General features: G+C 36.1%; 1 protein-coding gene across 6 annotated transcripts in view; it reads right to left on the bottom strand.

Annotated features, from left to right (window-relative positions):
• The window catches only part of LOC149787925 (serine/threonine-protein kinase A-Raf-like), a 112,171-nt gene extending 101,175 nt beyond the window's left edge, over nt 1–10,996 (bottom strand). For 4 of the 6 annotated variants that reach the window (XM_089974178.1, XM_089974182.1, XM_089974180.1 and 1 more), the window contains exons 1-2: nt 10,892–10,996; nt 6,526–6,624 (exon numbers count right to left, since the gene is read on the bottom strand). In XM_089974178.1, coding sequence (XP_089830304.1) covers nt 6,526–6,624; nt 10,892–10,900 — 108 coding nt within the window. In that variant the 5' untranslated portion in view covers nt 10,901–10,996. Of the gene's footprint in view, nt 1–1,845; nt 1,975–2,104; nt 2,216–6,525; nt 6,625–10,891 lie in introns of those variants that run through there. The other 2 variants (XM_089974179.1, XM_089974181.1) reach the window with 2 other exon arrangements.
• Nucleotides 10,997–14,347: the final 3,351 nt, after the last annotated feature.

Raw genomic sequence — 14,347 nt, 5'->3', positions numbered from 1 at the left:
CCCCCCATGAACATGTTGCCATTAATAAAGAGTATATCAAATGAACATGGTGCAATAGCTGGTTGGCAAGTTCAGAGACTCTGACTGGCTGCTGGGTGTGAAAATGTGCTGATATTTAGAATGGTTGAGTTCTGAGGCAGAAAGATCCAGAGATTGCACATGTGGTCATTTGTAAAGAGTACATCAAAAGAACATGATGCAATAGCTGGGCAGCAAGTTCAATGACTGACTGGCTGCTGGGTGGGAAAATGTGCTGATATTTACAGTGACTGAATTGAGAGGCAGAAAGACCCAGAGATCTACATGTAGTTAGTTCTAAGAGTACATCAAATAAACAACTTTAGCTTTCATTATTTTGCTCATTTCCAAGTGTAGCTGAGCAAGTAGTGCATGTGACCTCGAAATCACCGGGGGGGGGCGGTATCTGTCTGGCGCCCCCATCCGAAGAAAAGACATCATGACATGTTAAGACTTTGATTAAATGCCATTTGCAAATTTGGAAAAGTATTTTGGGTTTAAATGGCAAACTGATAATAGACAAACAAGAGCTTTATGTCAGTGTTAGAAAGAATGTGGAAATTAAACACAATGTCAACCAATAGTTCTTCTGCAAAGTTTACATCTTCAAGGGGATTGCAACTTTGTCTGGTGGGACTCCAATTTGTAACAAAATGGGGGTCCTAGTGAGACTGGCTGAGATGAAACTTTTTCAGTACATTCCTGATCCCTGCATTTTTCGCTTTCCCAGTTCTGATCCCAAAGGTTTATTTTTAACTCTCAATCTTACATCCCATCGGGAATACACTGCTTCAAATGAAATATTATGATACCAGAATGAATACTCAAGTTCATGCAATCTGATTGTATCCATTCGTTTTCATATTTAAAGTACAATAATCATAATGCTGTGTGACAAATAATAGCAAAAAAAACAAGGAGGCCTTTTGGGCACATGGAATCTGGGTCATGGCTTTTTGAAAACGAGTCCGAGCCTGTGATTATTTTTAAGTCACCTGCCCTCAGCTTGTGTTTTAAAATTATTTGCTTTGAGCACTGTATCGTATATAATAAGTCGAAAATGTTACTTTATTCACTTGAAACACAGTAAAAGAAATGTGCAGAATTAACAAAATGTTTTGTGGAAAAGGAATTTAAAAGGTCTAACACTGGCAAATTTGAGTGTATGTGTGTGTGATTTGGATATTTAACATAGCTTTAAAAACATTTCAGTCATATCACTATGATGTCTGCAATGTGACAGTTTATAGTGATATCTAGCACTAAGGCATCTTGCCGCAGACATGCAGCATGATGTCCCACCCAGTTACATTATCCTGACACTTGGCCGTCAAGTCCTAACACTAACACCACTAAATGTTTACTTTTAATTACTGTCAGTGGCATTTCGTTTATACTACATACAGACTCCATATTGCTGTTCACTCCAAGTCTGTGGATACAAATGTACGGACTTTTTTATTATAAATTATTCTTCCATCCACTCACTCCTAAATGCTGCTGGATACTTAATTAAAGAAAACGTGACATCATAATCACCATTACTTTAGCCATTTCTTCATCATCATATTCAAATTTATACCCACCAGGGCTTAATTTTGTATTCCTATACCTAGTCCTTATGTGATCAAGCCTCAACCAGTCAACTCTGTCACTGCTGTCAAATAATTAAATGTTTGTTATGGCATGCATACTTACCCGCCCCTGTCTCCATTATATAACACTTTTGAAAAGCTGATTTGTACCCTGCGGAAACTTCTATCTTTACAATTAAACTAAACAACAAAATATCTCTGCTGCGAGTGTAACGTCGTATCCTTCACTTACCGAGTAATCAAAAGAATGCATGTCGTCAAACGAGTATATATGCGGTCATGGTTTTACTTGTTGACAACAAACTGTCGAGACTGTGTCTCACTCATATTCTGTACCTTTCACTTCTTGTGCAATGAATGAAATGGAAAGCAGATTTTTTTGTGAAATCATGAAACTTCATTGGCAAAAAACGTGATTGACTCATCACATAGTGATGAGTCTGAGTCATTATTGCGCATGTTTTATGCACTTTGATATCTGATTAATTTACCTCTTCCATCAGAATATTTGTGGAAACATAATCTTTCGGGCCGACGGCATAATTTGTAACATCTCCATTCCTATGGGATTCTTGCACGGCCGCCATATTACCTGCATTGGAGAGCAGGTCACGTGACTCATGTAAAACACCATCTCGCGGTATTTCGTCGGTCTTGAACTTTTATATGGTATTGTTTTCCAAGTCCACCATGAAAAATTCTCTAACAGGACAAAAATTGTGTATTGCAAGACCCGTTTAATTATTATTTTCTTGTTTTAGCATGAATTAAATACTACTTCACAAACATCAAATTATTTGTATTTAATATTGACTATATGTATGTACGAAATGTTCGATAAAGGCGTCTGTGAGATATGTGAACCGTTATCTCTTAATAAGAGACTTTCTTAAGATTATTATATGTGTATTTTGTTTTTAAAAAAAAAAAGTAAAACAAAACTAGATTTATCTGTATGTCTTATAATTCCTTTTCTCACGTACGAAAAAGTATTTGGAATATTAAGGAAAGACAAATTGCTAAAATGGCCTACCATAAAGTATAACTTAGATACTCCTCTCAAATCGACTTTATATTTTCTTTTAATGGCGGGAAGGGGGTGCACGGTGTACATATGCGGTCTAATATTTCATCATATAATTTGGACTTTGATAGAAATTTCTTACATCTTATTTAAGTCTTAAAGCCAATATTAGCTTGGGACATGGACAGCACAGCATCGAATAAAGTAGTGAAAATGTGCAAATTTGAAATTTTGTGTTAGTTGCGTAAATTATAGTTCTCCCGGTCGTCCATATGAAACATTTGTAATATGATACAGTAATTCTCGAAACCTTCACTAGGTACTAAACATAGTTACCGCTCTAGGGTTCAAATCGTTCACTCGGATATTTGTTTCCAACTGAAACGAGGTCGCGGGTTCGAACCTCGACCGAGCCATACCAAAGATTTATAAAAATTATACTAACAGTTGACTGGCTTGGCGCACAGCTTTAAGTGGTTAGTGTTAGGACTGGTCGGCCTGGTGTTAGGATAATGTGACTTGATGAGATATCATGCTACATGTCTGCGGCATGATGTTCCAGTGCTGGACATCACTATAAACTGCCACACTACAGACATCATCGCGATATGACTGAGAAATCGTTAAAACTACGTTATGAATCTAAATCACACACACACACACACACACACACACACGCACACGCACACACTTGAAACTGAACGAAGAAACGTGATCTTTATGGAAAGCGAACGGTCTCTCCTTCAGACCGTGGGGGAGGGTAACGTAGCTTTAAAAATTTTCGAAACCGGCGACCTAACGCATCCGGGGCGGACGCTCTTAACCAGGGGTCTCAAACTCAAACCACCCTGATGGCCGCAAGAGGCCATTTTCGATGGCCCAGGCGCCGCACCACCTTTGATAAATTTCATGATACCTTGTGATGCCAATCATTTTGCGGGCTACATGATACGGTTTGGCAGGCCGCGTGTTTGAGACCCCTGCTCTAACCACAAGGCCACCGGAGCAGTGTCTCCTCCAAGCCGAACTACTGGTATTAGAAAGCAAAAATAATGACAAAAATTCTGATCCATAAATGCATAGACACAATTTATAGAGGACAAACTGAGATTTGAAACAATACACGGTGACTCGGTATATGACCCGGATGTAGCTGATTCGTCCTCAGGATTGGCAAAATTTGGCATGAATCCGAATTATAAATAGTTTTGAAATTACTGAACATAACAAATTGCTGAAAATAAAAGTGCGTGTTCTATACACGTGCGTGTTCTAAATGTATGTAAAGTTGGCTTGTTGATACTACCTACCTAAAGACAATCTAATTCTAATATAAACTCAAGTTTAACTGAACTATTTGTGCAGATTTTCCCTCTCAATCATACAAGTTTTAAGTTCTATTTATGATTCACGCAAACTGCTAAAAATCCATGTGGGTGGGGGATAAATCAGCAGAGAGATTAATTATTCTCTGAATTCTTGCATTTCGTTTTAAATGACCCTAAAACAGTAAGGTAAGAACTTTATTATACAGTAAAACATTTGGTATTATGTCTAGTCAACGATCATGATACCAATGGGGGGGGGGGTAGAAAATACGCTGAAATGATTGTATGTTATTTGGATTTTAAACATATTTTAAAAATACAACGATATATGCAAATCCACTTTGACAGTTATAAACATCATCTCAGAATACGCTTGGGATGAACAAGTTAAAACGGAAAACGCTATGTTTTTTTCTTTTTTTTACAGGAATCTTCAAAAATGAAAACCTAAAAAGATAGTATGATGAAGGAAAAGTGTTTAAAAACAGAACAATCAATGATTTTCTGTAAAAGGAACAAATCGAGTGCTTTTCAACTTACTCAGTTACAACGACACTTGCAATGGAGAGACTTTAGAGTACCCTAACTACGTGAATTTTGACTTAAAATGGAAACTAAATGCCTTACCAAACTTATATGATGAACATAGTAAACTCTTTACATATAAAAATACATGAATTCAGTTGATGTCAGCAATGAGGAAGAAGATCATAAGTATGAAGTCATCTATTCGGTTACCTGACAAAACATTTATTTGGAACGCAACCATTGACAATAAAATGAAGCGTTTACATTTTCTAATACAACCAATTTTTGAAAATGTTTACCTTCTTATCTTCACCAATTCAACATTTAAAATCAGGCAAACAATATTAAGTCATCGAATCGTTTCCGATCTTTAAAACTTGAAGGGAGAGGAAGCAGCATGCTTTAAAGCAAGAATTATTTCTGTGCGGCAAACAAGGTGATCTATACAGATTTTAAAAGAGTTTGTGTGGTTTGGATTTTTAACCTAGCTTTACACAAATTTTCAGTCATACGGCTTCGATGCCTGCAGTTCGGCAGTTGACAAAGATGTATAGCACTGGGCATCGAGCGGCAGACATGTAACATCATGTCCCATCAAGTCACATTATCCTGGCACCAGGCCGACCATTTCTAACACTAACCTCTTAATGCTGAGGGCCAAGCGAGGTAGCTGCTTATAACATTTTTTTTTACAAATAAATGTTTAGTATGACTCGGCCGGGGTTTAAACCCGCGACCTCCAGATGCTCTAACCACTTAGGCCACCGGAGCGGTCAATTTTAAAAGATATCAAAGGCCAAAATAATGAACGGAAAATGTATGTACTGGTAAAGTTGAGAGGATATGATGAATCATTTAATATTTGCGAACTAGCTGAAATAAACAACCAGGGGTGGGGGTGTAAAATAAGGGACGGGGATGAGAAGGAAGAACATTACATTAACAGTAATGACAAGTATATTAAAATTAAATTGTTTATATCATGTGAAAACTGTGGGTTGAAAAGGTGAAACAGGAAATTTATTATTTTAAACATTCAAGATTTTTCTTAAATGGTAATGGGAATATATATACATACATACATATATATATATGAAAATCAGAATTAAGCAATAAAATAGAACGTATGATAAACGTGATAAGGGGACGATAATGTAAACAACGTCCTAGGAGTATAAAATCACATTACGGAAGAAATAAATAACGTTCACAATATGAAGATTCCAACTATATATATATATATATATATATATATATATATATATATATATATATATATATATATATATATATATATATATATATATAACAATTTTAAAAAAACAAAAAATGTTCGTAAAAATTATATGGAGAATATGGATTATGATTATGATAGTTCAACTGTAAAGTTGGCGATGCATGTACGGAGCAATACACTTTGGAATCTTAAAAAAAATACGCGTTTCAGAACAAGCAATGATTTCAAATTTTTACTAGTGGTGCAAGAAGCTGATTCATTTTACCTTTTTTAACGCGTTGTGAACCTTTACTTTACAAACGGTTGTGAGATTTCTGTGGTCTCTTAGCCTACATATGAGATCAAAAATGCAATTTGCGAAGACACTAATGCAAATTAAGTAAACCTACATTTTCATCATGAAAAACAAGCGGTTTGACTGATTCTAAAAGACAGCTTTTTGACCTGCCAAAACTCCAAGGTAATGTTGCTTTTGTAACTGTATTTTTAGCTAACTCAAACAGAAAAAATTGGCGACATTAACACAGACTTTATTTTCTGTTTTGTCAGCGATTGATTCTCATTGTTTCGTCTTGGAGACTCGTTCTTTTATTTCGAAAAACTTCATCAACACGGAGACAACAACTGTATACTGATATTTTGACGCTAAATTGTAGGATTCCGATGAATTTATATCTATGAAACGACAGTTAAAGTTTGTTGACTTGACACTCAATTGTATGATTTCACGAAGCTAACTGTAATATCAACGACAAAGTCGTAATGTGCCATACCTGTGTAATGCAAATTACTGACCTGCTCTCCCAAAAGTCTGTGCGGGTGTATGGTTTTCCGCCATGCTTCAAGCGATCGGCGTGTGTACCACAAGTGGAAAGTCTTCTCTGCACCATACAGCTGAAATAATTTTCATAATTAGTAGTAGTAGTAGCAGCAGCATTAGTCGTAGTAGAAACAGTACTAGTAGTTGTTTGTGTAGTATAGTACCATAGTTATTGTTCTAAAAGCAGAGGGTGGACATACTGAATATCCATTTAATTTCCAAAATAGGGCTATTTTTCTACTAGTATATTTACGGCCTGGGTCTTATTTCATTATTCAGTATGAATATTATGGCCTGTGTCTTAGTTAAAAGTTCAGTGGGTCTGGGTCTTTTTTCATTGTTCAGTATGAATATTATCAATTTATGGCCTGGGTCTTGTTTCATTGTTCAGTATGAATATTATCAATTTATGGCCTGGGTCTTGTTTCTTTGTTCAGTACGAATATTATCAATTTATAGCCTGGGTCTTGTTTCATTGTTCAGTATGAATATTATCAATTTATGGCCTGGGTCTTGTTTCATTGTTCAGTATGAATTGTATAAATTTATGGCCTGGGTCTTGTTTCATTGTTCAGTATGAATATTATCAATTTATGGCCTGGGTCTTGTTTCTTTGTTCAGTATGAATATTATCAATTTATGGCCTGGATCTTGTTTCTTTGTTCAGTACGAATATTATCAAGTTATGGCCTGGGTCTTGTTTCTTTGTTCAATACGATAGGCTCCATTCCTAAACAAACAACACGGTGACAATTTTCAGAGTCATACAGAAAGAGTCCACTAAGAGACCTAATTGTGTACACATTTTATAATTTTTCGGTTATCGTATGACCTACATTTGAAATGTGGAAAGAAACGAGCCAACAACAGTTTGTGAGTATATATATATATATATATATATATATATATATATATATATATATATATATATATATATATATGTTAGATTTCATTAATCAACTCTAAGAGGAACAAACTCTAGACGAACCTGAAATTTTTCTTTTTGTCACCGGAGTAGTATACGAAATTCATCTCAACCTTGAATGTGATCAGACTATTTTTTTTATTTTAGCACTTTTACGGATATTTTGTGATTGGAAATGTATATCTGTCCGTCTGTGTATCTGTCCGTTCGTCCGTTACTGCTTCATTGTTGCATGAACTATATCTACACCGAACGATGGAGGTACCTCACATTTGGTATGATGCTTCAATGAACCGAGTACATGACAAAGAAGGTTTCGTATCCTGGATGCAGTTGTAGGGTAGGAATGGAGGCAAGGGTCACATATTAAAATGTAATGTGATTCTCCGTATAACCCGAACTTAGTCTACAACAATTGAGGAGGGGGGGGATGAGCTAGGCCGATAAATCAGCCTAACTCCTATACAGATATTGACTGGCGGTTTAGGGGATGGTGTCGCCTATTCATTAAAGCCTGCAAAAATACACAGGAAAAATATTGTCTGCACTCAAGAGTGTACATTTTATACGCTTACGGTATTACTTGCGGCTGCTGAGCTACCGTCTACTGAAGGGTTCTTTTGTCGATATGGACATACTATATCTGGATAAAATCATATGTTAGGCGACTTGTAAATCCACGTTGAATACCCAACCGTCATTCACGTGGCCATTTTTGAATTTCGTGCTAGGTATGGCTGTTACCAAATACAGGTAAGTGTCTAACTGTACGCAAATGAGTTCCAGAAAGATTTGTATGCAGCAGAATTGCAAATTTTAATCAACAAATGACACTAGACCTACATATCGTCCAACAGTATCAATAAAGATGGGGGGGGGGGGGGGGCGGGGGCGCGTATTGGACTAAGGATGATCATAGCTTGTATGATGTATCAATAGAATGATTTGTTGACTATATATAGTAGGTAGGTCACATTTTCGTGGGTAATATGGACTCCATTTATACTAATAACAAGATGGGTAGCAGTGTTTGGTATAACAGTTCACCTGAATCAGTATGTGTCAACTAAGGTTTGTTATTCTAAATGCAGTTTTGGGCTTGGGTAAGGTGATCATTTCATTGATATTGTGGTCATTTTTAAAACAAATTATTCGACAAACAGTCAGCATTCTTGTAAATTTTGCACAGTTATGAATTAGTTGAAGAAATTTAATTCTCAGACATGTTTTTTATTTCTTGTTTTAGACTAGGTTTACAAATAAAACAGTGCCAGACGAGTCGCTTTTCTTGAAAGACTGGTGTTAGAAGTTGTCTGATTGAATTTCGCGACGAATTCAATAAGGGGAGATTTGTATTTTCGTTTCTTTTTCGTTTTAGCAAGGTTATGATCCTAGACTGATTTATTGATTGACCGACAACCACGAAGACGACGACGACGATGATGATGTAAATTTTAGATTTTAGTGATCTATTAACTCCGCTCTGTGTGTGTGTGTGTGTGTGTGTGTGTGATTTGGATTTTTAACTTAGCTTAAAAAAAAAATCAGTTATATCGCTACGATGTCTGCAGTGTGTCAGTTTATAGTGATGTCTAGCACTGGGGCATCATGCCGCAGACATGTTTGTGAATGTGTGTGATTTAGATTTTTAACGTAGCTTAACATCGTTCCGTCATATCACTACGATGTCTGCAGTGTGGCAGTTTTAAAGTGATATCTAGCACTGGGGCATCATGCCGCAGACATGTAGCATGATGTCCCACCCAGTCACATCATCATTACACCAGGCCTACCAGTCCTAACACTAACCTCTTGATGCTGAGCGCAAAGCGAGGCAGATGTTAGTACGATTTTTATGTTTTTGGTTTGACTCGACTGTGAATCGAACTCACGACCTCCTGTGTTCGAGGTGGACGTAACTCCGCTGATGTGTTAAATCTAAACCTGAAATATTTAAATTAGGTAATATTAAATTTATAAATTAATAAAGACTGGAATTGTTGTCCGTAAGAAACTTAAACGGGGTATCGACTTTGGAATTTGATTAACCATGCAGCGATGTGTTACTCAGTTATACATACAAGAAATGAAGATGTAATGAGTGTTTGTTTTATGGGTTTAACGCCATTTACAGCACACTAAAGGTATACCAGGGATCTCAAACCACCCTGAGGTCCGCTTGATGGCATTTTCGATGGCCCAAGGGCCGCACCACCTTTTTTATTCCTCATGACACTTTGTAATGCCAATCGTTTTGCGGGCCACAGAATACGGCTTGGCAGGCTGCATCCAGCCCGCATGCCGAGTATTTGAGACCCCTGGGATATACATTGCGGCCTGTATATTTGGTGGAAGAAGAACCCATGAAGATTCCAAGAATGATGACCGGCGCACGGGAAGTTGATTGCAAGCTTTTCCATGTAACCACCTTGGCAGAAAAAAGGCTAAAAGTGTAACATAGTCAGCATGCTCAGTATGTTTGAGGCAGTATTATTTCATTGTGTGTGCGTGGATATAGTTTGACAGTGCATTTATGACCGGATTTGTTTTAGTTGCCAGCTCGTACACATGACAGACATTGTCGTTTTAACCTGCTTATAAGAGGCACCAAATTTCGAACTGCGGTGACTCAAATCTGCCATTATTAATGCGCCAGTAGACAAGTGTCAACGTTGTTACCCTATCAAAGACTTCAAGACCCAGATTTGGGAAGAATTATCCGAAGGCAGATCTGAATTTACAGCTTATTTTACGTCGTTGAGATTTGAATAAGCGTTACTCATGGACATGGACGGTAATAAGTCAAAATCATTTCTTGACGTTAATATTTTAATTCTAAAAGAATAGATACATTAATTGAATGCAAAAAAGCATGATCTGATTCGTTAAATTAATGTACTGATTGAATTTATTAAGTTCATTTTTTAGTAAATTTGATATTCTACATTGTTCACTGATTTATATGTCAGCGTATTGTTCATTAATTTCTAAGGCACCATATTGTTCTTTCAATTGTTAGTAACTATGTTTTTGACTTATTTCTAGGCACCATATTGTTGACTTATTTCTAAGGCACTATAATTGTTGACTTAGTCAACTTTTCAGATGAAGCTTAAATGTTCGTTTAATCGTTAGGCTGACACTGTTACATAGAAGAATACGAAACAGATAATTAATGAATTTGTTTTAAGGCATATAAACAAACTAACACACAGAGTTTGCTTTTAGGATGGCATAAGTTCTAAACAGTTCTAAACAGTAGGGGCAGTCTAGACAACATAAAAACAATTCACATAATTGCCTTTTTTCAAGTTAAGGACTTGTGAACGGTACTTATCAAAATCAAGAGAAATGTGTGTGTGTGTGTGTGTGTGTGTGTGAGAGAGAGAGAGAGAGAGAGAGAGAGAGAGAGGTACCTTGTCCATGGAAATACATTCACGGCGGTTTTGAACATGGGCTAAAAACCCCGACTGAAGCCTGTTGATAAGGTTTGTTGATTCAAATCATCCCGGAAACAATGATACGGCATATTCATCCTTACGGTCTCCGTTATTGTCAATTTTATAGTATATCGAGGATGTGCATCACCAGCCACTTATGAATGTATACATTAATAAGACCAGAGTCCTCAACAGGATCAATTTTCTTATTGTTTACGTTTATCCTTATGGTTATCAAAAATACTGTTACCGTCTATACTCGCCTATAGGTCAGTCCAACTAAACACAGCATAGATCCTGATCTGTCGCAGTAAATTGGTACTGCATATCAGGGTCTATGTTGTTTGTTCTCCTGGTCACCGTTAACAGCTGCACAGATCCAGATATGCCGATGCATTATGAGACAGATCTGGATCTGTGCAGTTTGCAATTGGATCAACTTATACGCGAGTATATACGGTATATACTCACATTTTATCTATTATTTTAGAAAATGTGGAGATGTATTATCTGATAGTAGAACATACTTTGCTTGACTGACTTTTTATTTGCTTTGTCAATATATTCAGAATTAAATAGAATCAGATTCATCAATCACATAGATCAGAAAATACCTAGATACAATTTTCTTTTTCAGATGTGACCAAAAAACAAAACAAAAACATAGGCTACCAGCTTCCTAAATCTGGGCTACAGTATATTAAATGCATGTGGCCCAGAGACTTACTGCAAAATGGTATGACCTATTATATAGATCATTCAAATTTTATATAGAAGCAAATGTGACCAAAAAACAAAACAAAAACATAGGCTACCAGCTTCCTAAATCTGGGCTACAGTATATTAAATGCATGTGGCCCAGAGACTTACTGCAAAATGGTATGACCTATTATATAGATCATTCAAATTTTATATACTTATGTAGGTGTGTGTGTGTGTGTGTGTGTGTGTGATATTTGTGATTATGGGACGCACATTGCAAAATCGGCTTCGAAAACTGAAAAAGAAAATTTACAGCTTTGTTGTATTAAAGTACCATCTCTCGACAACTGGACTTCAGCTGATCTATTAGCTTCTTAACTAGATAGACGGCCAGGCAACTATCTTTTAAGCAAGTTTCCAAACCTAACGAAAAATTCCAAGTAATATTGTAAAACAACTAACAAGAGATATACAAGCAGGAAGCACATAAAATAAATAATAAAACGCGTGCTTTAAAGAAAAGTAAGCGATACAACGAAGATCAAATGAAGACATATAGATATAAGATTCAATCAAATCTCAGTATTTGCTTAAAGAATGCATTTGATTCTTACTAAATATTAAAGGACTTCATGATTTTCCCTCACCTGCGAGAAATAATTCAAATTTTTAAAGCATACAACCTAAATTAAAATAGTGTGAACGTGCAATGCATGTCTATTCACCAGGTGTTCGCACCATATTTATCTGATATCGCATTTGACGTAAAGCTTTTAATCACCGAGTTAATTGAGTGTAAGTGCCTGCCAACACTTCTAAATGACTACTTCAGGCATTGACTGCGCCATTTCTACTTTGGTTATAGCGCTGACATGGTAAAAAGAGACAATATTTTGGTCACATTTTTGACTGATGATAAAGTCATCCATTTGAATAAAAAGGGTAAAAGGTATCATATTACATTCTTCACACGGCTCTTTACAGAAACATACATGTGACAATGGAACACACTTATTCAAATACTACCTAAAAGTGGAATTGAGCGCAAAACTCAACCAGACGGACAAGTATAACACAATACGCCCCACCCCCATCATATTCGTCTCGGGGACTGAAAAGGAAGGATGTGTTGCATACAGTACATTCAATCTATGTTAACTGCACCGATAACATTGCTTTTGATAAGTTAAACCATATATTAATTATTTCAAACAACACTGTGCCCACATTTAATTAAACAAAAACTCGTTGTTATTGTTTGGTAAACATGGGTTAACATAACACTGTTAATCTATACTTAATACAGTTCGGTTTCATCCCGGGGCCCGGAATGCCCTTGTGCTTTAGCCTGCTCGCCTTTACAGATCACTAATATCTCACCCCTGTCCGCGTGAGTTCGAATCTCAGCGTGAGTATTTGAGAAAGCTTGCCAGTAACTTCCCCTGGATTGGTAGTTCTTCTCGGGTTCTTTCGCCATCAAATATACTGGCCATCCTGTATGGGCTATTATGTACTGCAAAAATGGCGTTCAACCCACAAAACGATGTCAATCGTTTTCATCAAACATAAAAATTCATATGTAGAAGATTTAAAAATAAAATAAAACATGAATCTTTAAAAGGGACGGACGTTAAAGTCTGAAAAGAAATTACAAGAAATAAAGAGATCATTTATTTTTATTTACCGCCAAGTGTAGAAACCATCTCTCACGGTCTTGAACAATAATTTTTCAAATTAGCTACTGTGGTGGCTATATTTGATGTAAGATCGTCACAATTTTAATTAAGTGTAAACAAGACATCAGAAAAATTTGTCGAGCATCTCTTGCCAAATACGAGCATTTTTTTAAAGACCATGGTCGTAAACTACGTAACAGAACCCCCCAACCAGTAAGTTTGGTAAAACTTGACAAATAATTGAATTATCTAATTTAAAAAATGAAAATTTAAGGACTTACAGAATTATGTATTAAATCTAAAATAATCCAAAGAAGTCCAAAAAGAAACGAGATATTCAGAATTCTAAGTCCTCGAATGTGCCGATGTACCAACAGTTTTGATGTATCACAATGACATTGTCCAGAACTCCTAAGAATAAATTCACAATAGTCCCAGAATAATATTTTGGTCCAAACAGTAATACGGGCACTCTGTAAATCCAATGAATAATCCAAACAAATGCTTCTCTCAAATTATATCTAAACACAATATTAACCTCATCTGCAGACTGATATTAAAACAAGAACATTTGAAAAATTAATAAACTAATTGATCAAATCGTCCTTTGTGTGGGAAAGTATGAACGAGTTTTTAGAATGGTATATGCATCCGACAAAACGAGTTCATATTTTCCCATACAAATGCAGTAAACTTTTTATATGCTCATTTTTTATTCTACCTAATGCTTAATTATATTAACAAAATACACTACAAGAAACAAAGTAACTGAATGTATGCCGTATTACACAACTACAACATTATTACTGCGCACATAACTCCGCCTAGCTAAATTTGAAGTTAGTCGCGCGCTCGAAATAACTTTCGAAAGATAAAGACGTGTCTAGTTAAATGAAAGTTGGAGTCGTATTTTGAATGAATGCGCATTGCAACAACTTTTCCATTTGATCTGGAATGAATAGAATTTGGTATTTTGTTTCTTCGATTATGGACTGGATTTATATGTGACATTTCCACATGAAATACATCGGATTCAAGAAGAGAGGAAGAAGCG

The sequence above is a fragment of the Sinohyriopsis cumingii genome, chromosome 11 (genome assembly GCF_028554795.1).
Source record: "Sinohyriopsis cumingii isolate HCF-2022 chromosome 11, ASM2855479v2, whole genome shotgun sequence".
Classification (NCBI taxonomy): domain Eukaryota; kingdom Metazoa; phylum Mollusca; class Bivalvia; order Unionida; family Unionidae; genus Sinohyriopsis; species Sinohyriopsis cumingii.
Note: the sequence above shows the minus strand (reverse complement) of the source record. Positions and strands in the feature narration are given on the sequence as shown.